General features: G+C 48.3%; 2 protein-coding genes across 5 annotated transcripts in view; one reads left to right on the top strand and one right to left on the bottom strand.

Annotated features, from left to right (window-relative positions):
• acsl3a (acyl-CoA synthetase long chain family member 3a) overlaps window positions 1-4,470 on the bottom strand; it is a 24,088-nt gene extending 19,618 nt beyond the window's left edge. Inside the window, exons 1-2 of the mRNA XM_035385976.1 lie at window positions 4,334-4,470; window positions 113-576 (exon numbers count right to left, since the gene is read on the bottom strand). Of these exons, the coding sequence (XP_035241867.1) occupies window positions 113-460 (348 nt within the window). The 5' untranslated portion in view covers window positions 461-576; window positions 4,334-4,470. The remainder of the gene's footprint in view (window positions 1-112; window positions 577-4,333) is intronic.
• On the top strand, window positions 3,762-22,422 carry farsb (phenylalanyl-tRNA synthetase subunit beta). 4 transcript variants are annotated; one of them, XM_035385977.1, is made up of 19 exons: window positions 3,762-3,850; window positions 6,804-6,882; window positions 7,668-7,802; window positions 9,096-9,151; window positions 10,925-11,079; window positions 11,545-11,617; window positions 12,078-12,193; window positions 12,984-13,134; window positions 13,490-13,598; window positions 13,836-13,906; window positions 14,246-14,307; window positions 14,404-14,455; window positions 15,127-15,188; window positions 15,952-16,156; window positions 16,563-16,643; window positions 17,372-17,464; window positions 17,623-17,740; window positions 19,052-19,204; window positions 21,859-22,422. In XM_035385977.1, exons 3-19 carry the CDS (start codon window positions 7,745-7,747, stop codon window positions 22,008-22,010), a joined length of 1,767 nt encoding a protein of 588 aa, XP_035241868.1. In that variant the 5' UTR covers window positions 3,762-3,850; window positions 6,804-6,882; window positions 7,668-7,744; the 3' UTR covers window positions 22,011-22,422. The 4 variants fall into 4 exon arrangements, with proteins under 4 accessions (XP_035241868.1, XP_035241872.1, XP_035241869.1 ...); XM_035385978.1 differs by lacking the exon at window positions 3,762-3,850 and adding an exon at window positions 4,586-4,726; XM_035385981.1 differs by lacking the exon at window positions 6,804-6,882 and having other exon boundaries at window positions 3,791-3,850.
• Window positions 22,423-23,473: the final 1,051 nt, after the last annotated feature.

Here is a 23,473-nt window from a genome sequence, read left to right on the forward strand (position 1 = left end):
GTCCTGAAGCTCCTGGTTCTGAAGCCTGAGGCCCTGGTGCTGAAGCCTGAGGCCCTGGTACTGAAGCCTGAGGCCCTGGTGCTGAAGCCTGCAGGCCCGCTCTCTCTCTCACCTTCCTGAAGACCTTGCCGTTGGGCTGGCTCTCGTCCTCCTCTCCCAGGACCTGGCGGGTGCCCAGGCAGTCGCGGTGGGGGAAGCGCTCCGCGGCGTGGCGGAAGACGAGGTCCAGCGTGGGGCAGCCGGGGAACAGCGAGCAGGCCAGCGCCGGCAGGCTGTTCCCCGCGCGGTACGGCCCGGCGGGCTTCCCGCTCACAGACAGCGCCTGCACCCGCCGCGCGCGGGGGGGCTGCCCGGGCCCGGACAGCAGGTACCAGGGCAGGAAGGTGATGAAGGAGTACACCCACACCACCGAGCGAAACACCTGCAGCAGCAGCGGGTTCACATCCTCCTTCAGCCTCATTCCCACGCCGTTGCCACGGCCACCCTGTCTGCTCTGCTCACAGTCAGTCTTTAAAACCCCCCTGGTGCACAGGTCAGGATGAGGGGGTTCCACTGAGGGGGGGCTGCTCTGGACTCCTGCAGGGAGAAAACACAGAAGCACTCAGCTCTGAAACACACACACACCTTTCACACGCACACACCCCCCTTACACACACACACGCACACGCACACGCGCAGGCACATGCTCACACACACTCACGCACACAGACACATATGCACACACTTGCACGCACACTCACTCACACACACACAAACTAACACAGACACACACACACGCTCCCACAGACAGCTCTTAAAAACACACACTAGCATGTACACACACAGTTCTGGAACAAATCCACTGAATGAACAGAACCAAACTGTGTTTGAATGGGTGAATGAGAGGCATCAATTGTAAAGCGCTTTGGATAAAAGGGCTATATAAATGCAGTCCATTTACAAACTGTCATTAGTAGAATATAATTACATTATCATTGGTCTTCATTTTAGTCCAGTACTTCAGTCAAAATGTGGAATTCACTCCATTTTCATAATGACAATGTCACAAATGACATGAGAACCCAGATCAAGAAATACCAGTGAGTTTCGCTAAAAGTGATACCAGCAAACACACTCAGGAATAAGGACACACACACATCCTGACCCTAAAACACACTCAGGAATAAGGACACACATCCTGACCCTAAAACACACTCAGGAATAAGGACACACACACATCCTGACCCTAAAACACACTCAGGAATAAGGACACACACACATCCTGACCCTAAAGCACACTCAGGAATAAGGACACACACATCCTGACCCTAAAGCACACTCAGGAATAAGGACACACACACATCCTGACCCTAAAACACACTCAGGAATAAGGACACACACACATCCTGACCCTAAAGCACACTCAGGAATAAGGACACACACACATCCTGACCCTAAAACACACTCAGGAATAAGGACACACACACATCCTGACCCTAAAACACACTCAGGAATAAGGACACATACACATCCTGACCCTAAAGCACACTCAGGAATAAGGACACACACACATTCTGACCCTAAAGCACACTCAGGAATAAGGACACACACATCCTGACCCTAAAACACACTCAGGAATAAGGACACATACACATCCTGACCCTAAAACACACTCAGGAATAAGGACACACACACATCCTGACCCTAAAACACACTCAGGAATAAGGACACACACACATCCTGACCCTAAAACACACTCAGGAATAAGGACACACACACATCCTGACCCTAAAGCACACTCAGGAATAAGGACACACACACATCCTGACCCTAAAACACACTCAGGAATAAGGACAGATCCTGACCCTAAAACACACTCAGGAATAAGGACATATCCTGACCCAATATAATCAGAAGTAATCGCTCACTGTAATGACTCTGAATCCCCTTTGATTCTCTCACCTGTAATGACTCTGAATCCCCTTTGATTCTCTCACCTGTAATGACTCTGAATCTCCTTTGATTCTCTCACCTGTAATGACTCTGAATCCCCTTTGATTCTCTCACCTGTGGTCCTTTGATTTTCACTGGTAGTTGCACACAAACAGGCAGTGAGTGAGTGAATGAATCAGAGTGAATGAGTGAGCACAGTGAGGCAGTGCCGTGTAAGTGAATGAGTGAGTGAATGAGTAAGCGTGGTGTGAGTGAATGAGTCAGTGAGCACCGTGAGTGAGAGCAGTGTGACGGTGAGAATCAAGCAGTGCACAGCTTTTACACTGCAGTGACGTAACACTGCTGACTGCCAGAGCAGATTTCCACTCAAACACACAATCCCCAACTGGGTGAAAGGTAGTTCAGAGCGAAAACAGTAATTTCACAATGGAAGGCAGCGTGTGTGTGTGTGTGAGTGAGAGAGAGTTGTGTTGTCTGCATGTGTATGTTTATGTGTGTGTGTGTATTTGTAAGAGGTGTGTCAGGTGTGTACCCTGAGCCCTATACCCTATATCCTAAGCCCTATTCCCTATACCCTGAGCCCTGTACCCTATGCCCTATTCCCTACACCCTGAGCCCTATTCCCTATACCCTGAGCCCTATACCCTATTCCCTACACCCTGAGCCCTATGCCCTATACCCTGAGCCCTATTCCCTATACCCTGAGCCCTATACCCTATTCCCTACACCCTGAGCCCTATACCCTATGCCCTACACCCTGAGCCCTATTCCCTATACCCTGAGCCCTATTCCCTATAACCTGAGCCCTATACCGTATGCCCTGAGCCCTATACCGTATGCCCTATTCCCTACACCATGAGCCCTATTCCATATACCCTAAGCCCTATACCTTATGCCCTATTCCCTACACCCTGAGCCGTATTCCCTATACCCTAAGCCCTATTCCCTACACCCTGAGCCCTATTCCCTACACCCAGAGCCCTGTACCCTGTGTGTGTTTGTGTAACAGGCTGGGATACAGCATGCTCTCTGCAGTGTACCAGGTCCACACAGTTAAATAAGAGACTGAGCTCTGCTTGGAGCGCATGGCGCATTAACTATCCGATGGCGGTAAGAGGGAAGCTCGCTTCCCTGCAGTCAATACTGCTTCTGTTTTACAGCAGCATTCCACAGCCCTGCAGAAAACTCAACACAAGCACTGTGACTGCAGCACCCCCACAACAGCAAACACTGCAGCACTCAATGGACAACCTTTATGACAGTGTGCATTTGTGTGCGCGCGTGAGTGTGCGTGTGTTAAAGAGCTACTGTCAATGGTGTGAGATCACAATTCACAACACAGTCTTCCCTTGTGCCAGGCTAATTTCAGTGGACAAAGAACTCAGCCTTATGCATTTCTGTGCTGAAAAAAATCTATACTAAATAATCACTGCTGCATGTCTTAAATGAGATCGCAATGATGTATCTGTGGCAATGAAAGAATCATACTGGTATAGAAGGACTTAATGAAAGGGCGCCAACGGGCAGAACAATGAGAAGTTAGAAGTGCAGCTTCAGAATGATGTTCGCAGTGTTTGAAACAGGAGGACGCTTTAGTGCAGAGCCGATACTGCCAACACGGTGGATCGGGCCGTCCAATCCGGAAAAGGCCGGTGTGGGTGCAGGGTTTTGTTTTAGCCCAACACCAAGACACCTGATTAGTTAGATAGTTAAACCAGGTGTTGTAGTGCTGGGATTTAAAAAACCTGCACCCACACCGGCCCGTCTCGGATAAGATTGGGCAACCCCGCTGTCCTGTATACTGACGTACACTAATCCCCACTTTAATCAGATTGCTATTGCTCTGCTGCAACCCAGCAGCACCTATCCGGCAGCTAACGCTGGCTAAGACGCGCTACTATTGTGCGCACCAGTCAAGGTAAAATGCAACCTACTATTTTCATACTATTAAACATTAGGTGGACACCAGCTGGCAACGGATAACTAAGTAAATTTCTAACTAGCTAGAAATTGTTCTTTGGTAATATACCGAATGCAATGTAGTTTATTCGCTAAACTAGTTAATAGCTAAATTCGACTGCTAGCTAGCAACCTAACCCATAGTACAACTACTGAAGTCAACTGGTGTGGTATATTAACGAAGTACTTTCATTGGCAAATGTTAACTCCTTAGAATACGTGTTTAGTTGCGGTAACTCAAAATGTTTCTGACAGTCTAAAGACAGTCCGGGAACCTAAAGCGCCGTGTTCCCCTAGGCAACAGCGGAGATGCCCCGTCCATGTAGTTAGTTAATGCAGGCTCGCTTGGTGTGGTCAATTACAGCATCAAGCACATCTGTAACCCCAGAGTCCTGCTCCGTGCGCGAGCGAACCATAATCAACACGGCAAATGCATACTCACCTTATTCTATTTCATCTATCACTGTGCCGAGTCAGAATAATGCACACACTACCAGGGCTTTTGGTCCGTATTTCGCAGATGCATTTAAACACCTCTAGCGCCAGTATAATGCCGGTAATTTAATTCCTACAAAAGACATTTCCTCTCCTCCCGGAAGTGACTGGGCCGTCGTCAAGGTATTAGAACACCGAGGCGCTTCCACTGTCTGCGATTGGGCTCCTAGAGGTGGCGCGTGCTGGGGGCCGGTCCTTGTCGTCTGCGAGTTGAAATGCTGGATTAGTCGCGATCAGTGGAGAGTTTTTGGGGACAGAAACACTGCAACGCGACAGCTGTACTCGGGTACCACCCTGACAACGGCGCGAGGTGGAAAAGCATCAGGGCAACATACAACTGGTAAATCCTGGACGATTTAAAAAATTGAGGTGGGACTTAAAATTGGGAAGAAACTGAACAACTGAACTGGTAGAAAATGTAAAATTCAGCATAACATGTTTTTATAGTAATGAATGACAGGATGAGAGCACTTCTGTTTCCATGATAGGAAAGTCGAGCTATGTCACATCTACACAGTTTGCCAAGTTTGGCGTTTGGAACCAATGCTGTGTATTGTCTGAACTCTGCGTATTTGCACCTTGCAACATGGCTCCTGTATCTCTGGGCCAGACGCATTTGATCCTAATTTTTAAAACTCATGTTTGGTTACAAGCACGGCAAGCTGGTGCAGTGGGTAGCACTGTCGCCTCAGCAAGAATTGGATACTCTAAATTGCCCATAGGTGTGAGTGTGTGTGTGAATGGTGTATGTTTCCTGCGATAGAGTGGCGGCATGTCCAGGGTGTATTCCTGCCTCTCGCCCAATGCACGCTGGGATAGGCTCCAGTACCCCCCGCGACCTTGCTCAGTATAAGCGGGTATAGATAATGGATGGATGTTTGGTTACAGGTGTGTACACAGATCTGTGACTCTGCAAATGCTGAAGGTTATATGACTCCTTAAGTAATGTGTGGTGAAGGTTATTTGGGCATTACATCAAGCATCACTGACAAAAGCGGGTAAGCTTGCGGGTGTGAACACACATCGCCCTCCTACAGTGCCCACTCCACTGGCCCTCATTCCACTGGCCCCCTGCAGTGCCCACTCCACTGGCCCCCTGCAGTGCCCACTCCACTGGCCCCCATTCCACTGGCCCCCTGCAGTGCCCACTCCACTGGCCCCCTGCAGTGCCCACTCCATTGGCCCCCATTCCACTGGCCCCCTGCTGTGCCCACTCCACTGGCCCCCTGCAGTGCCCACTCCATTGGCCCCCATTCCACTGGCCCCCTGCTGTGCCCACTCCACTGGCCCCCATTCCACTGGCCCCCTGCAGTGCCCACTCCACTGGCCCCCATTCCACTGGCCCCCTGCAGTGCCCACTCCACTGGCCCCCATTCCACTGGCCCCCATTCCACTGGCCCCCTGCAGTGCCCACTCCACTGGCCCCCTGCAGTGCCCACTCCACTGGCCCCCATTCCAGCAAAGATGTATGCTTTGACGTCTGCATTGTACTCAGAGTATCCGTATGCTCTGCAGTCTGTTCCATTCCCAGTGCACTTATTGGCTCATTCAGTAAGCATGCGATTTGAGGTTAACTGTATTTACAGACGTTTCCACGAACATTTCATTATTGATCTTTTTTTTCTCTTATCTGAACTTGTTGTTTCGTACAATCAAGCATGCATAAAGGCATATGCAAACAATATTTTTATTTAGAATGCTTTATTATTCATGCAATGTCATTTAAGTAGTTACAGTCCTCATTTACAAGTGTTTATCAACATATATTATATTATTGATAATAAAATTATACATTAATATTAAATATGTTACTGATTTCAATTACAATAACATATATCTGAATAGTCTCAAATTTTTAACTAGCTTTTGATTTAAACTTCAGTTTAGCTTTATTTAGTTTTTTAAAAATAGATTTGGTCATTTTAGATTCATTTTTTCAAAAACTTATTTTTATTTTAATTTCAGTTTACAATGTTTTTTATTTTCCCTAACTCACTTTTCATTTTCGTTTATTATATGATGATAACCTTGTTTGGAATGTGTAATTCATTTTGTTTATTGATAAAAACGATTTATGTTGATTGATAATGATACTGTCTATTTGTAAAAAAAAACAATTGTACTCTAAGCACTCAAGGTCCAGGATTACCTGCCAGTAGTGCAAATGCAAACCAAATGCTTGTTGGAGTTCTGGCAAATATGTAACGACAAAAATACAATTTGTATGACATTTAAATAGGACTTTATAGGCTGTATAAGTATGCAGAGCCTGAAGGTCTTGCACATTTCACTGTAATAAACGGACATTTTTTAAAAGTCGTAGTATGACATGGTTGCCTTTGAGTGGATAGCTGATTGTAACTGATATTGATTAATTATTGTATATGCTTTTAACCGATATTGATTAATAATTGTAGATGCTGCTGCCATCTTGGCCAGGTCTTCCTTGCAAAAGACATTTTCTGATCTCAGTGGGATGAACCTGATTTTAAAAAGGTAAAATTTAAATGAAACAAAACCTTCACAATTCAGATAACCCACTCTGTTAGGTGTGTGTATAACTGCGCAGAATAGCCATCCCACTCTATCCCATTCAGTTTAGTTTCATTTTCCGGGCATTAGCTTCTGGGATTGCAAGTGTGGTTGGAACAAAGACATACACAGCGGTCCCTCAGGGCTGAACTACAGGGCCGCTGCCGTTAACCGAGTTATAACCTGACTAGTCAGAGAACATCACAGAACTGTATAAAGCTCAATATACAAATGCCCAATGTGTGTGCCTCCACTTGTCTGGTTCACTGTTTCTTGGTGATTTGGACATAATATATTACAGACATGTACTGTACATCTGAAAAGAAATGTAAAACTAGTCTCCACCGCACAGGTCATGGCACATTCATATATCATAAACAAACATGCATTCACTCAGACACAAAAAAGTATTGTCATTTTTGTGTAAAGCTCAAACATTTAAAGGAATATATTAAGAAGTAATTTTTCTTTAGTCTTGCAATCCTGAGTGATGCTTTACATTGGATTGTCTACATACACTGCTCACATTTAGCGATGCCATTTGTATTTTACACACATTTGCATATAAGGATAAGTATCATATCAGAAAGATAAGTGCGTTCACTCCACTAATCTGTTTTATGATTTACCAACTAATGACGTCAAGTCAGTTAATAATAATAATAATAATAATAATAATAATAATAATAATAATAATAATGTTATTTGTGGGGAAAAAAACAGTTTGAAGGCTCAAAACAATTTTTCAGGCAGTTTGCTGGTCAGCCTCCCGGTTTGCTGGGGTCCTTTACAAACAGAGGAACTCAGACGAAGAACGCAAGTGACCATGCCGACTGTCAGCGTGAAACGGGACCTTATATTCCAAGCCTTGGGCAGAAAATACAGTAAGACGTTTTTTCTGGATAATATTTGAAATGGAAGAAATGTTTGTGTAATTTTTTTAAAAATTACAATGTTTAAATGCTTCAGGGGTTATTCCTTGGCATGAATGAATGGCAGTCGAGCTTCGATTGCTAACCTATCGTTCGAGCCATGGCGTTAGCTAATTTAAATGTGTATTTAGGCCTACAAGATAAAACGATTAGCCAGAAAGTATATTTTAATAAGGACATCTGTGACAGGCTATTTGTTATGATCAGCCAGCACAAAAGGCAAACTAGCGAGATGGCTCGGTAGCTAGAGAGCTAGTCCTGCTTCACTACCGTTGGGTGGTGCACTGCGATTGCATCATTTCTGTATTAAGTAGTTAAATGTTGTGTATTTCTAGCTAGTTTAATTGTAATGTTCTTTAGTGACACTCAGAATTGTGGCAGTGTCAATTATGATCAGGTTTTATTCTAGTAAACTTGGTGTACTCGTTTTAGCTGGTCGCGGTTCTCGCCGCAATATGTCAAAATGAATGGCAACGTTAGCGACATTAAATCTGTGTGAACGGTTGTGGCTACTATTGTTTATAATGAGTTTTATTTCCAGAAGCTTAATCTTCAGCTTCTGCTAACGTCCGTTTTTGCTGACTGTTCCACCACTACAGAATAGGGTAGAGTTATTAAAACGCACAACTATCGGCGGTGTAGGCTGACACTGTCGAGATCTCTTACCCATATTGAACACTAACCTGTATCAAAAACTAACTGTGCCATTACTCACACTCACAGACACACCCAGCTGTGTATGTGAGTGTGTCTGCCCGAACAGCTGTGTATGTGAGTGTGTGTCTGTACAGCTATGTGTGTGTGTGTGTGTGTGTGTGTGCGTGCATGTGAGTGTGTGTGTGTGTGTCTGTACAGATATGCATGTGTGTGTGCGCGTGTGCATGTGAGTGTGTCTGTGTGTCTGTACAGCTGTGCGTGTGTGTGTGTGTGTGTGTGCATGTGAGTGTGTGTCTGTACAGCTGTGCATGTGTGTGTGTGAGTGCGTGTGCATGTGAGTGTGTGTGTGTGTGCATGTGAGTGTGTGTGTGTCTGTACAGCTGTGCATGTGCATGTGTGAGTGTGTGTGTGTGTGTGTGCATGTGAATGTGTGTGTGTGTCTGTACAGCTGTGCATGTGCATGTGTATGTGTATGTGAGTGTGTGTGTGTGTCTGTACAGCTGTGCATGTGTGTGTGTGTGTGTGTGTGTGTGTGTGTGTACAGCCATTCCAGCGGTTCTTCTCTGATCTGATTCTTCTACCTTTCAGCGGATGAAGAATTCGATGAGCTGTGTTTTGAGTTTGGGCTGGAGCTGGATGAGATTGTAAGTCCTTTTTTAATCTTAAAGAAAACCCTGGTGGTGGTGTGTGGAATGCAGAGGTGCTGGCGGGGGTTGATGGGGAGGTTGATGGGGGGGTGATGGCAGGGGTTGATGGGGAGGTTGATGGGAGGGTGATGGGGGGTTGTTGGCTGGTTAATGATGGGGTGCAGGCGGGGGTTGATGGGGGGGTTGATGGCGGGGGGATTGGGGGATGATAGGAGGGTGATGGGGGGTTGATGGCAGGGTGCTAGTGGGGGTTGATGGGGGGTTAATGGTGGGGTGCTAGTGGGGTTTGATGGGGGGGTTGATGGGGGGTTAATGGTGGGGTGCTAGTGGGGTTTGATGGGGGGTTGATTGGGGGTGATGCGGGTTGATGCTGGGGGGATTGGGGGGTGATGGGAGGGTGATGTGTTAATAGTGACACTGTGGCCCCACATCACTTGATCAGGTGTCTGTTGAGCCGCACATGAAGGGTGTTGGTCTGTCTGAACCCTACCTGTGTGCTGATGCTGTAGCTGTGCTGTAGTTGTAGCTGTGTGGTGCTGTAGCTGTAGCTGTGCTGTAATGTGCTGTAGCTGTATCTGTAGCAGTGCTGTAGTTGTAGCTGTGTGGTGCTGTAGCTGTGCTGTATTTGTAGCTGTGCTGTAGCTGTGCTGTAGCTGTGCTGTAATGTGCTGTATCTGTAGCTGTGCTGTGCTGTAGCTGTGCTGTAGTTGTAGCTGTGCTGTAATGTGCTGTAACTGTATCTGTAGCTGTGCTGTGCTGTAACTGTAGCTGTGTGGTGCTGTAGCTGTGCTGTAATGTGTTGTAGCTGTATTTGTAGCTGTGCTGTGCTGTAGCTGTGCTGTAGTTGTAGCTGTGTGGTGCTGTAGCTGTGCTGTAGTTGTAGCTGTGCTGTAATGTGGTGTAGCTGTATCTGTAGCTGTGTTGTGCTGTAGCTGTGCTGTAGTTGTAGCTGTGTGGTGCTGTAGCTGTGCTGTAATGTGTTGTAGCTGTATCTGTAGCTGTGCTGTAGTTGTGCTGTAGTTGTAGCTGTGTGGTGCTATAGCTGTGCTGTAGCTGTGCTGTAATGTACTGTAGCTGTATCTGTAGCTGTGCTGTGCTGTGCTGTAGCTGTGCTGTAGTTGTAGCTGTGCTGTGCTGTAGCTGTGCTGTAATGTGTTGTAGCTGTATCTGTAGCTGTGCTGTGCTGTGCTGTGCTGTAGCTGTGCTGTAGTTGTAGCTGTATCTGTAGCTGTGCTGTGCTGTGCTGTAGCTGTGCTGTAGTTGTAGCTGTATGGTGCTGTAGCTGTGCTGTAATGTGTTGTAGCTGTATTTGTAGCTGTGCTGTGCTGTAGTTGTAGCTATGCTGTTGCGTGCTGCACAGAGCCTTTGTGCTGTCTGATGAGCTCCGTTTATCTACCACTTAACAAACTGGGGAAAACTGGGAAAGAGAACATTTCTGTCTCTGAATCGGTGAGTGAGTGAGTGACAGATGCCCGTCTCTGACTCAGTGAGTGACAGGTGTCCGTCTCTGACTCGGTGAGTGACAGGTGCCCGTCTCTGATTCGGTGAGTGACCGGTGCCCGTCTCTGACTCGGTGAGTGACAGGTGCCTGTCTCTGACTCAGTGAGTGACAGGTGCCCGTCTCTGACTCAGTGAGTGACAGGTGCCCGTCTCTGACTCAGGCGGGTGAGTGACAGGTGTCCGTCTCTGACTTGGTGAGTGACAGGTGCCTGTCTCTGACTCGGTGAGTGACAGGTGCCCGTCTCTGACTCGGTGTCTGTCCCCTTGCAGACCACAGAGAGAGACATCATCAGCCGTGAGCAGGGGGACGTGAGGGCTGAGGGAGCCTCTGATGTGGTTCTGTATAAGATTGATGTTCCGGCCAATCGCTATGACCTGCTCTGTCTGGAGGGGCTGGTCAGAGGCCTGCAGGTCTTCAAGGAGAGGTAACTGTGCTGCCACACCCTGCACCATAACCCACTCACATAACCCACACCCTGCACCATAACCCACACACATAACCCACACCCTGCACCATAACCCACTCACATAACCCACACCCTGCACCATAACCCACACACATAACCCACACCCTGCACCATAACCCACGCACATAACCCACACCTTGCACCATAACCCACTCACATAACCCACACCCTGCACCATAACCCATACCCCACACCTTGCACCATAACCCATACCCCACACCCTGCACCATAACCCACACACATAACCCACACCTTGCACCATAACCCACTCACATAACCCACACCCTGCACCATAACCCATACCCCACACCTTGCACCATAACCCATACCCCACACCTTGCACCATAACCCAAAACCCGTCTGTTACTCCTGTCCAAACACACACTCGCTTGTTCTCCTGTTCTCTCCTGGGTGTGTGAGCAGGGCGGAGGCCCCCCGTTACCGCAGGCTGAGCCCGTCCGATGGGGCGCCCCAGAGACTGCTCATCACAGAGGAGGTACACTGGCACGGGTGGTCTTCACTAACCCAGCTTTGGGAAATGGCACGTCCCCTGCCAGGCTTGTGTGTGTGTGTGCTATCGCTAATGCACAGCGGCTGGAGTGGCCATGTGTTCTCTAGCGCTATGTGTGTGTGTGTGTGTGTGTGTACCACAGGATTGTGGCAAATCCTGGATTATTGTATTTAACGCTGGGTTGTTGTATGTAACGCTGGGTTATTGTATGTAACGCTTTGTTATTGTATGTAATGCTGGGTTATTGTATGTAATGCTGGGTTATTGTTTTTAACACTGGGTTATTGTATGTAACGCTGGGTTATTGTATGTAACGCTTTGTTATTGTATGTAATGCTTGGTTATTGTTTTTAACATTGGGTTATTGTATGTAATGCTGGGTTATTTTATTTAACACTGGGTTGTTGTATTTAGCACTGGGTTCTTTTTCTCTCCCGGGCTGCAGACGGCTGCCGTGCGCCCTCATGCTGTTGCCGCAGTCCTGCGCAACATCAGCTTGACACAGGAGCGATATGACAGCTTCATCGAGCTGCAGGAGAAGCTGCACCAGAATGTCTGCAGGTCAGCCGCAGAACAATCTGCACAGGGTCCGGTCACAGCACAATCTGCACAGGGTCCGGTCACAGCACAATCTGCACAGGGTCCGGTCACAGCACAATCTGCACAGGGTCCGGTCACAGCACATCTGCACAGGGTGTGGTCACAGCAGCGTCAGTAAAGCTCCAGATCTGAACAGGGTCGTTTCAGTTCAGGCTTTATACAGAGACACTGTCACAAAGACACTTAACCAGAATAGGAAATAGAAAACATTAACACTGAGTGTTAGGGTCTTACTGTGAGTGTTAATGAGGAGGCTGAACACTGAGTGTTAGGGTCTTACTGTGAGTGTTAATGAGGAGGCTTAACACTGAGTGTTAGGGTTTTACTGTGAGTGTTAGTGTGGAGGCTGAACACTGAGTGTTAGGGTCTTACTGTGAGTGTTACTGAGGAGGCTGAACACTGAGTGTTAGGGTTTTACTGTGAATGTTAGTGTGGAGGCTGAACACTGAGTGTTAGGGTCTTAGTGTGAGTGTTAATGAGGAGGCTGAACACTGAGTGTTAGGGTTTTACTGTGAGTGGTAGTGTGGAGGCTGAACACTGAGTGGTAGGGTTTTACTGTGAGTGTTACTGAGGAGGCTGAACACTGGGTGTTAGGGTTTTATTGTGAGTGTTAATGAGGAGGCTGAACACTGAGTGTTAGGGTCTTACTGTGAGTGTTAATGAGGAGGCTGAACATAGTGTTAGGGTCTTACTGTTAGTGTTACGGAGGCTGAACACTGCGTGTTAGGGTCTTACTGTGAGTGTTTTGCAGGAAGAGAACCCTGGTGGCCATCGGGACTCATGACCTGGACACCATCTCGGGCCCCTTCACCTACACAGCCCGCCCCCCCGCCCAGATCCGCTTCCGCCCCCTCAACCAGAGCCAGGAGCTGACTGCCCTGGAGATGATGAGCATGTACAAGGTGAGCTGTGTTGGGTTTAACAACCATTCTGCTGTGAGGGGAGCGGGCATGCCCTGACCAGACCTGAGCACCAAACCAGACCTGAGCACCAAACCAGACCTGAGCACCAAACCAGACCTGAGCACCAAACCAGCCTGAGCACCAAACCAGACCTGAGCACCAAACCAGGCCTGAGCACCAAACCAGGCCTGAGTACCAAACCAGGCCTGAGCACCAAACCAGCCTGAGCACCAAACCAGACCTGAGCACCAAACATGGTGTGAAGTGTGCAGATTTCAGTTTTTTTTTTCTTACTGATTATGAAATCATTTATGTAATCCTGAATATTGTGCTTGTGGGATTTGATATGTTTCAGAGCGACAGCCACCTACGACATTACCTCCACATTATTGAGGACAAGCCGGTGTACCCCGTTATCTATGACAGCAACGGCGTGGTCCTGTCCATGCCCCCCATTATTAACGGTGAGCTTCCCCACCAGTCGACCTGCCTAAACCCGGGTTTACTGCACCAACTCAGTTCCAGCTGCTCAGAAGAATATATCTGCGCAGGAAATACTGCGGCTGCATTTAGCCGTTATGTTTGTTTCGTGCTGTGATGGTGTGCAGAACGCTTGCACGTGCTCAGTAAGCGCCCAGATACACCTGATTTTAGGGCTCCTGATAGGTTGTGTGAAATGCTTCTGTGCTGCTGTGTAACAGGGGACCACTCCAGAATCTCCCTCAACACCAAGAACGTCTTCATCGAGTGCACAGCCACTGATCTGACAAAGGTATGCAAACAATTAAGGCATCATATGTTAAAGGATTTTACATACTCGTAACATTTTTTACCACAATTATTATACTTTTCATTAATACAGCCTGTTACACTTCACATCCAACAAGCTGATATGACATGCTTTACCTTTCTATAATTTGTTATACTGTACAATGCTTTGACATGCTGTAACCTACTTTTTATGACATGACTTGTTAAAACACTACATTAACATGACCTGTCCTAACCCTGTCCTAGCCTGTCCTAGCCTGTCCTAGCCGTGTCCTAACCTGTCTGTTACCGTACTCTGCTGTAGTCAATCCCAGTTCATTTCTGTGTTTTTTTCATTCAGGCTAAGATTGTTCTGGACATGATTGTCACAATGTTCAGTGAATACTGTGAGCAGCCATTCACGTAAGTTATAAATAAATAAAAAAAAATTAAAAAAAACTTCCTTGGTTTATATTTCCTGCGTTCTGATTTCCTGCACCCTGTTTGTATTGTTTCCAGAGTGGAGGAAGCTGAGGTTGTGTACCCTGATGGCAGAACCTGCGTGTATCCAGTATGTGTCCAGCCCCCCCCTTAAATCCAGGCTTGACCCCCCCCCCCCCTGTTTATGGCCTGCCTTATTAGCAGGGTTGGGTACTGAAACCCTGTAGCACTGTAGCCCCAGTTCCCATATGACTGGTACCTACCGGACCGACTGAGTTCAGTGCTTCATTTTGTGGTCTTCAGTAGCGCTGCACTGGTCTGTCCGGTGGAGTCGGAGCCGTTGGGAAGATAGCTCACGTTAAACTCGGTCAAAATGCCAAAAGAGGAAGTGTGGCTGTATTTTACCCATAGGCATTCAAACAGTGGCAGTTGCCTTTGCCATAAAAAGGTTGTTCGTTAATGTCATTATTTGCTCTTTATTTGAAATAAGGTAGATGATTGGTTCAGGGCAGGCACCATTTAGGCATTGTATTGTTTTAAATGTAGCGTTGTAGCACCTGTGTCGTAAAAATGATTATTGCTGCGTTGGGCTGGGGGCACCCTAAAAATGATTATTGCTGCACTGGGCTGGGGGCACCCTAAAAATGATTATTGCTGCGTTGGGCTGGGGGCACCCCAACCACAACCCTAACCCTAACCCCAACCACAACCCCAACCCTAACCCTAACCCCAACCACAACCCTAACCCTAACCCCCCTAACCCTAACCCCAACCCTAACTGACCGCTGTGCTGTTCCTCAGGAGCTGGCCTACAGGACCGAGACACTGACGGGAGATTTCATCAACCAGAAAGTGGGAATCAGGTTAGTGTGGTTTGGAATGTCTCCTTCCCCCCTTCAGCAGAGCGGACTGCTAGTGCCTCCAGAGTACAGTTTCTGCTAAATGAATGTAATGTGCTAACATGCTAGCTAAATGAATGTAATGCACTAACATGCTAGCTAAATGAATGTAATGCACTAACGTGCCAGCTAAATGAATGTAATGTGCTAACATGCTAGCTAAATGAATGTAATGTGCTAACAGACCAGCTAAATGAATGTAATGCGCTAACATGCCAGCTAAATGAATGTAATGTGCTAACATGCTAGCTAAATGAATGTAATGTGCTAACAGACCAGCTAAATGAATGTAATGTGCTAACAGACCAGCTAAATGAATGTAATGCACTAACATGCTAGCTAAATGAATGTAATGTGCTAACATGCTAGCTAAACCTAGGGAACCATAGGGAAACCTATGCACTTGTTGTACGTCACTCTGGATAAGAGCGTCTGCTAAATGCCTATAATGTAATGTAATGTAATGTAACATGCTAGCTAAATGAATGTAATGTGCTAACAGACCAGCTAAATGAATGTAATGCACTAACATGCTAGCTAAATGAATGTGATGCGCTAACAGACTAGCTAAATGAATATAATGCACTAACATGCCAGCTAAATGAATGTAATGTGCTAACAGACCAGCTCAATGAATGTAATGCACTAACATGCTAGCTAAATGAATGTAATGTGCTAACATGCTAGCTAAATGAATGTAATGTAATGCGCTACCGTGTCGCTTCAGTGAGTCGGCGGAGCACATCGCGCAGCTGTTGACGCGGATGTGTCTGCGCTCCGAGGTTGGGGAGGACGGGCAGATCCAGGTGGAGATCCCGCCCACACGGTCTGATGTCATTCATGCCTGTGACATCATGGAAGATGCTGCAATCGCTTATGGTTTTAACAACATAGTCCGCACAACGCCCCGTACCTACACCGTGGCTAACCAGGTAAGTGACCACGCCTCTCAATTACACCCTCCCTAACCAGGCCACGCCCCTTACTGACACCCTCCCTAACCAGGCCACGCCCCTTACTGACACCCTCCCTAACCAGGCCACGCCCCTTACTGACACCCTCCCTAACCAGGCCACACCCCTTACTGACACCCTCCCTAACCAGGCCACGCCCCTTACTGACACCCTCCCTAACCAGGCCACGCCCCTTACTGACACCCTCCCTAACCAGGCCACGCCCCTTACTGACACCCTCCCTAACCAGGCCACGCCCCTTGCTGACACCCTCCCTAACCAGGCGTGTGTGCGTGCGTGCCTGTGTGTGCGTGCGTGCGTGCGTGCGTGCGTGCCTGTGTGTGCGTGCGCGTGTGTGCGTGTCTTTGTATTTGTATTTGTACAGCTCCCTCTGAACAAGCTGACAGAGCTCCTGAGGCAGGATCTAGCTGCAGCCAGTTTCACTGAGGCGCTCACCTTTGCTCTGGTACGGACCCTCCCTCCCTCTCTCTCTCTCTCTCTCTCTCTCTTTCTGTCTGTCTCTATCTCCCTCCCTCCCTCTCTCTCTCTCCCTCTCTCTCTTTCTGTCTGTCTCTATCTCCCTCCCTCCCTCTCTCTCTCTCCCTCCCTCTCTCTCTCTCCCTCTCTCTCTTTCTGTCTGTCTCTATCTCCCTCCCTCTCTCTCTCTCTCTGTATCTCCCTCCCTCTTTCTCTCTCTCCCTCTCTCTCTGTCTTTCTCTCTGTCTGTCTCTCTCTTTCTCTCTCCCTCCCTCTCACTCCCTCTCCTCCCCTTCTCTCTCCCCCCCTCTCTCTCTCTTTCTCTCTGTGCAGGGGATAGATAAGTGATAAGTGCACAGGTATGAGAGGGTAGGTGAGTAAATAAGCACACAGGTGTGAGGGGGATAGGTAAGCACGCAGGTGTGAGGGGATAGGTAAGCACACAGGTGTTAGGGGGATAGGTAAATATTGAGCACACAGGTGTGAGGGGGATAGGTAAGCACACAGGTGTGAGGGGGATAGGTAAGCACGCAGGTGTTAGGGGGATAGATAAGCACACAGGTGTGAGGGGGATAGGTAAGTATTGAGCACACAGGTGTGAAGGGGGTAGGTAAGTATTGAGCTCACAGGTGTGAGAGGGATAGGTAAGCACACAGGTGTGAGGGGGTAGGTCTTGAGCACACAGGTGTTTTTGGTAATCAGATGCTCTCTCTGTAGTGCTCTCAGGAGGACATTGCTGATAAACTGGGGAGAAACATCTCAGAAATCAGAGCTGTGCACATCGCCAACCCGAAAACTGCCGAGTTCCAGGTGGGAAAACTCCTTCTGCTGTCTCAGACAACACAGAAAATGCACCGTGTGCAAAGTACTGAAGCGTGCGTCACTGACAGTGTTCTCCACCAGAGGGTGCTATTGGTCTCTTTCAGACAGGCTGCTGTTGCTGCTGCAGTAACACTCTCTCCCTACAGGTGGCGCGCACCACCCTCCTGCCAGGCCTGCTCAAGACTCTGGCAGCAAACAGGAAGATGCCTCTGCCCCTCAAACTCTTTGAGATCTCCGATGTGGTGCTGAAAGATGACACAAGAGGTGTGTGTGTGTGTGTGCGTGTGTGCGTGCGAGTGTGTGTGTGAGTGAGTGTATATGCGTGTGAGCGTGAGTGTGTGTGTGTATGTGTGTGTGCGTGCGTGTGTGCATGTGTGCGTGTGAGTGAGTGAGTTAGTGTATATGCGCGTGAGTGTGTGTGTATGTGCGTGTGAGTGAGTGTGTGAGTGAGTTAGTGTATGTGAGCGTGAGTGTGTGTGTGCGTGCGTGTGTGCATGTGTCGTGTGAGTGAGTTAGTGTATATGCGTGTGAGCGTGAGTGTGTGCATGTGCGTGTGAGTGTGTGAGTGAGTGAGTTAGTGTATATGCGTGAGTGTGTGTGTATATGTGTGTGTGCGTGCGTGTGTGCATGTGTGCGTGTGAGTGAGTGAGTTAGTGTATATGCGCGTGAGTGTGTGTGTATGTGCGTGTGAGTGAGTGAGTTAGTGTATGTGAGCGTGAGTGTGTGTGTGCGTGTGTGTGTGCATGTGTCGTGTGAGTGAGTGTGTGAGTGAGTGAGTTAGTGTATATGCGCGTGAGTGTGTGTGTATGTGCGTGTGAGTGAGTGTGTGAGTGAGTTAGTGTATGTGAGCGTGAGTGTGTGTGTGTGCGTGCGTGTGTGCATGTGTCGTGTGTGAGTTAGTGTATATGCGTGTGAGCGTGAGTGTGTGCATGTGCGTGTGAGTGTGTGAGTGAGTGAGTTAGTGTATATGCGTGAGTGTGTGTGTATATGTGTGTGTGCGTGCGTGTGTGCATGTGTGCGTGTGAGTGAGTGAGTTAGTGTATATGCGCGTGAGTGTGTGTGTATGTGCGTGTGAGTGAGTGAGTTAGTGTATGTGAGCGTGAGTGTGTGTGTGCATGTGTCGTGTGAGTGAGTGTGTGAGTGAGTGAGTTAGTGTATATGCACGTGAGTGTGTGTGTGTGTGTGAGTGAGTGAGTTAGTGTATATGCGTGTGAGCGTGAGTGTGTGCATGTGCGTGTGAGTGAGTGTGTGAGTGAGTGAGTTAGTGTATATGCGTGTGAGCGTGTGTGTGTGTGTGTGTGTGTGTGTGAGTGAGTGAGTTAGTGTATATGCATGTGAGCGTGAGTGTGTGTGTGTGTGAGTGAGTGTGTGAATTAGTGTATATGCGTGAGTGCGTGTGCGTGTGTGAGCGTGAGTGTGTGTGTGTGCATGTGTGTGTGTGTGTGTGTGAGTGAGTGTGTGAATTAGTGTATATGCGTGAGTGCGTGTGCGTGTGCGTGTGCGTGTGAGTGTGCGTGTGCGTGTGCGTGTGAGTGTGAGTGTGAGTGTGAGTAAGGGGATTTATTTTTTTCTCAGATGTGGGTGCCAGGAACAGCCGGCGTCTCTGTGCCGTGTACTACAACAAGAGTCCCGGGTTCGAGGTGATCCACGGCCTATTGGACCGGGTCATGCAGCTTCTGGAGGTTAATCCGGGCCCGGGAGAGGGGTACCACATCAAAGCCTCAGATGGTAAGAACCGCAGTGGCTGCGTGTCACAGTTCAGGGGTTGGGCTTGGAGTTGGGGTGGGGTGGTAGGGTTGGGGTTTGTTTAGGGTTGGTGTTGGGGATGGGGTTGGTGTTGGGGTGGGGGGTGGGGTTGGGTTAGGGTTAAAGTTGGTGTTGGGGTTGGTGTTGGGGTGGGTGGGTGGGTTGGGGTAGGGTTGGGGTTGGTTGGCATTGAGGTTTGAGTATGGGTGTTCATAGCGTGTACTCCTTTAGCTTAGGTTTAGTATGGATGTTCATAGCGTGTACTCTTTTAGCTTAGGTTTAGTATGGATGTTCATAGCGTGTACTCTTAGCTTAGGGGAATTGAGGTTTTAGTATGGATGTTCATAGCGTGTACTCTTTTAGCTTAGGTTTAGTATGGATGTTCATAGCGTGTACTCCTTTAGCTTAGGGGAATTGAGGTTTTAGTATGGATGTGCATAGCGTGTACTCTTAGCTTAGGTTTAGTATGGATGTTCATAGCGTGTACTCTTAGCTTAGGGGATGAGAGTCGAGCTGTAGAATCGGTTCAGTTCTAAGAAACTGGATCTAATTTTTCAGAACCATGGTTACAGACGGAATGGTTTTATTTTCCCTTCGAAAGAACTCAGTTCTGCAACATCAAACTTCTTGAGCTGCAGTTTCTTTGAGAGGAAGGATGCTGCTGGACTCATGTATGTTTCCTGTAGTTATTGAATTGTAAGGGCTGTGATGAGGAGGTCGTTTGCCTTGTTTTGTCTGCTTATGGAAGAGTGGGGTAGTAATGGAGCTGGTGAATGAACAGATCCATTAGATAATTAAAACCATGCAACTGCACATGAAAGCAGTATCAGCGCAGGCTTTAGTAATTGTCGTTGATATAACAAAGGAAAGGACCTGCTTCCATCCCGGCCCTCCTATCAGGCAGGACTGGCAGGCCAGGGCAGTTTGAGTTCCTGTTTCCTGTTAATTATCAGTGATCTTGATGCAGTTTCACTGGCTGCAGTCACTACAGGATGATTATTAAAAACTCCTGCACACATTGTTTGAGTTTCTAGTTGGGCTGCAGCATATGGAAATACTGGAGCTGATATCAATAAGTGGTATTTGCCTGCACATTTAAGTTTCCACCTTCATCTCAATAGCAAATGAGCACAAACAGCAACTCATAAAGGAACATGTTGCACATTTTATTATTATAGCAAAATATTTTAACTTGCTTACTTTATTATTATGCAGAGAGTGTGGGGCTAGATAACTGCTGCATCTCTGTGGCTTTGCTTTTGAATGTAACTGGTAAAAACTATGGATCAAAAAGAACTAATAAGCATGGCAGGCGATGTTGAGGCCATTGTTGAGCATGACATTTTCACTGTGTACCAACTATAGCAGAGCATGATGTTAGCATCATTCAGTTACCAATATCACTCCGGTGTTATGACCTTTAACCTGCCAAGGAGGGCATTTCAGAAGTGTTGGTCTGAGTGGACATCATTGGCTGCAGCAGTGGCAGTCGGTGGAGCTGATTGGCTGCGGTCTCTGAGTGATTCCTGCTGGTCTGGAGGCTCGTTTCCTGCTCTTATGACAGCGTTTTGGGGTTCGTAAAGGAACAGCAGCACATCTCTCCCTGCTGACACGCTCTCGCTAACCAACCGTCACCAGTCCCCCCATTCTCACTCCACTGGGAATGTTAAAATAGTGAAATTATGAGATTAATCTGACTGTGTCAGTGGGGCAATATCAAATACCATATCAAAACAGTAGCGCTGTCATTGGTAACATGCTCATAGCCTAGCACAGTTGGCCGTTGGGGTGATGTGTGTAGAGCTGAGGGTGGTTGGCAGTCGGGGTTGGGGGGTTGGGGGTTGGGGTGATGTGTGTAGAGTTGAGGGTCCTTTTTGGTGGGCAGTTGGGGGTCTGGGTGGGGGGGTCGGGGGTCCGGGTGGCAGCTGACCTGTTCATACGGACCTCTCCACGGCAGCGGTAGGAGCAGTGGTTGACGGACAGCTGCTCATTTGAGAGATCTATGAGCGGTGAGCTGGCCTGCTGGGCCCCCCGAGCATTCCCCTCCTTCCCCCCTCCCTGCGGTGAGGCCAGGGGGATGTGAACATGTGCCCCCCCCCCCCCAGGACGACCGTGCGGGAGGCCTGTCAGCAGATGTTTGGACAGGCAGGGGCACTTTGATCTCTGCCTGAAGCTGTGTCTGATCCCAGAATTTCAGAGCCCTGATTGGCCCCCTGTGTGCGCCCATCCTTCCATAGAGACCCAACTGCAACACGGTCTTCAGCAGGGCTCGGGCGGGGCTGGGGTGGGGCTAGGGCGGGGGTGGGGGGGGGGGGGGGGGGGGATCTAGGCTGGGGCGAGACACACATACACTCACAGCTGTGAGTCTGATTGTGAGAGAGAGCTGTGTGGTGTAGACCTCTCTTTCTCTCTGGTGCAGACCGCTCTCTCTCTGGTGCAGACTCCTCTCCCTCTGGTACAGACATCTCTCTCTCTGGTGCAGACCTCTTTCTGTGTGGTGCAGACCCCTCTCTCTGGTACAGACATCTCTCTCTCTGGTGCAGACCTCTTTCTGTGTGGTGCAGACCCCTCTCTCTCTGGTGTAGACCTCTCTCTCTTTGGTGCCGACTTCTCTTACTCGCTCTCTCTATTTGCAGACTGCAGCTTCTTCCCCGGACGCTGTGCGGAGGTTTTTGCTCATGGGCAGAGCATTGGCCGCCTCGGGGTCCTTCATCCTGACGTCATCAGTCGCTTCGAGCTCACCATGCCTTGCTCCGCCCTCGACATCGACATCGAGCCGTTCCTGTGACCCGTGCCCCGCTCGCCCCGCCCCGCTAGCCCCGCCTATTAGAGCCACATGCTTCTGAGGTTTGGGGTGTTTTGGCTCAGCTCAGCCCAGTCCTCCATCTCTCCCTCTCTCCCTCCTCTCTCACTGACTCCCTATCTCTCTCTCCCTCCCTCTAATCTCTCTGACTCTCCCTGTTGGGTGACAAAATTGCCTCTGAATCACCCTGGTCTCCTGCACAGTGCAGCTGGGTTGGCTGTCACACTGTTATTAGAGTCATAGTCCCGTGGGTATCATCAGGAATAGATCCTCTCACCTGCTCTGTAATTCAGTTTTATACATCAGATTAATATGAATAATAAGTCTGTTTCTGTATGGCTGTTTTAAATAGCTGTCATAGTGTACATGAATAAAATATACTCGTGGAGAAGAGTCACTGATATTTCTCTCTCTTTGTATGCACTTTTCCCTGTTGTTCTGATTGGCAGCTTATCCATCCCTTGTTTATCATACACTGACTCAGAGCTCAGTCACTGAGACTCATCATACACTGACTCAGAGCTCAGTCACTGACTCATCATACACTGACTCAGAGCTCAGTCACTGACTCATCATACACTGACTCAGCTCAGTCACTGAGACTCATCAGCCACTGACTCAGCTCAGTCACTGACTCATCATACACTGACTCAGAGCTCAGTCACTGACTCATACACTGACTCAGCTCAGTCACTGAGACTCATCATACACTGACTCAGAGCTCAGTCACTGACACATACACTGACTCAGCTCAGTCACTGAGACTCATCATACACTGACTCAGAGCTCAGTCACTGACTCATACACTGACTCAGCTCAGTCACTGAGACTCATCATACACTGACTCAGAGCTCAGTCACTGACTCATCATACACTGACTCAGCTCAGTCACTGAGACTCATCAGCCACTGACTCAGCTCAGTCACTGACTCATCATACACTGACTCAGAGCTCAGTCACTGACTCATACACTGACTCAGCTCAGTCACTGAGACTCATCATACACTGACTCAGAGCTCAGTCACTGACACATACACTGACTCAGCTCAGTCACTGAGACTCATCATACACTGACTCAGAGCTCAGTCACTGACTCATCATACACTGACTCAGCTCAGTCACTGAGACTCATCAGCCACTGACTCAGCTCAGTCACTGACTCATCATACACTGACTCAGAGCTCAGTCACTGACTCATACACTGACTCAGCTCAGTCACTGAGACTCATCATACACTGACTCAGAGCTCAGTCACTGACACATACACTGACTCAGCTCAGTCACTGAGACTCATCATACACTGACTCAGAGCTCAGTCACTGACTCATACACTGACTCAGCTCAGTCACTGAGACTCATCATACACTGACTCAGAGCTCAGTCACTGACTCATACACTGACTCAGCTCAGTCACTGAGACTCATCATACACTGACTCAGAGCTCAGTC

Source organism: Anguilla anguilla, chromosome 12, assembly GCF_013347855.1.
Source record: "Anguilla anguilla isolate fAngAng1 chromosome 12, fAngAng1.pri, whole genome shotgun sequence".
NCBI lineage: Eukaryota > Metazoa > Chordata > Actinopteri > Anguilliformes > Anguillidae > Anguilla > Anguilla anguilla.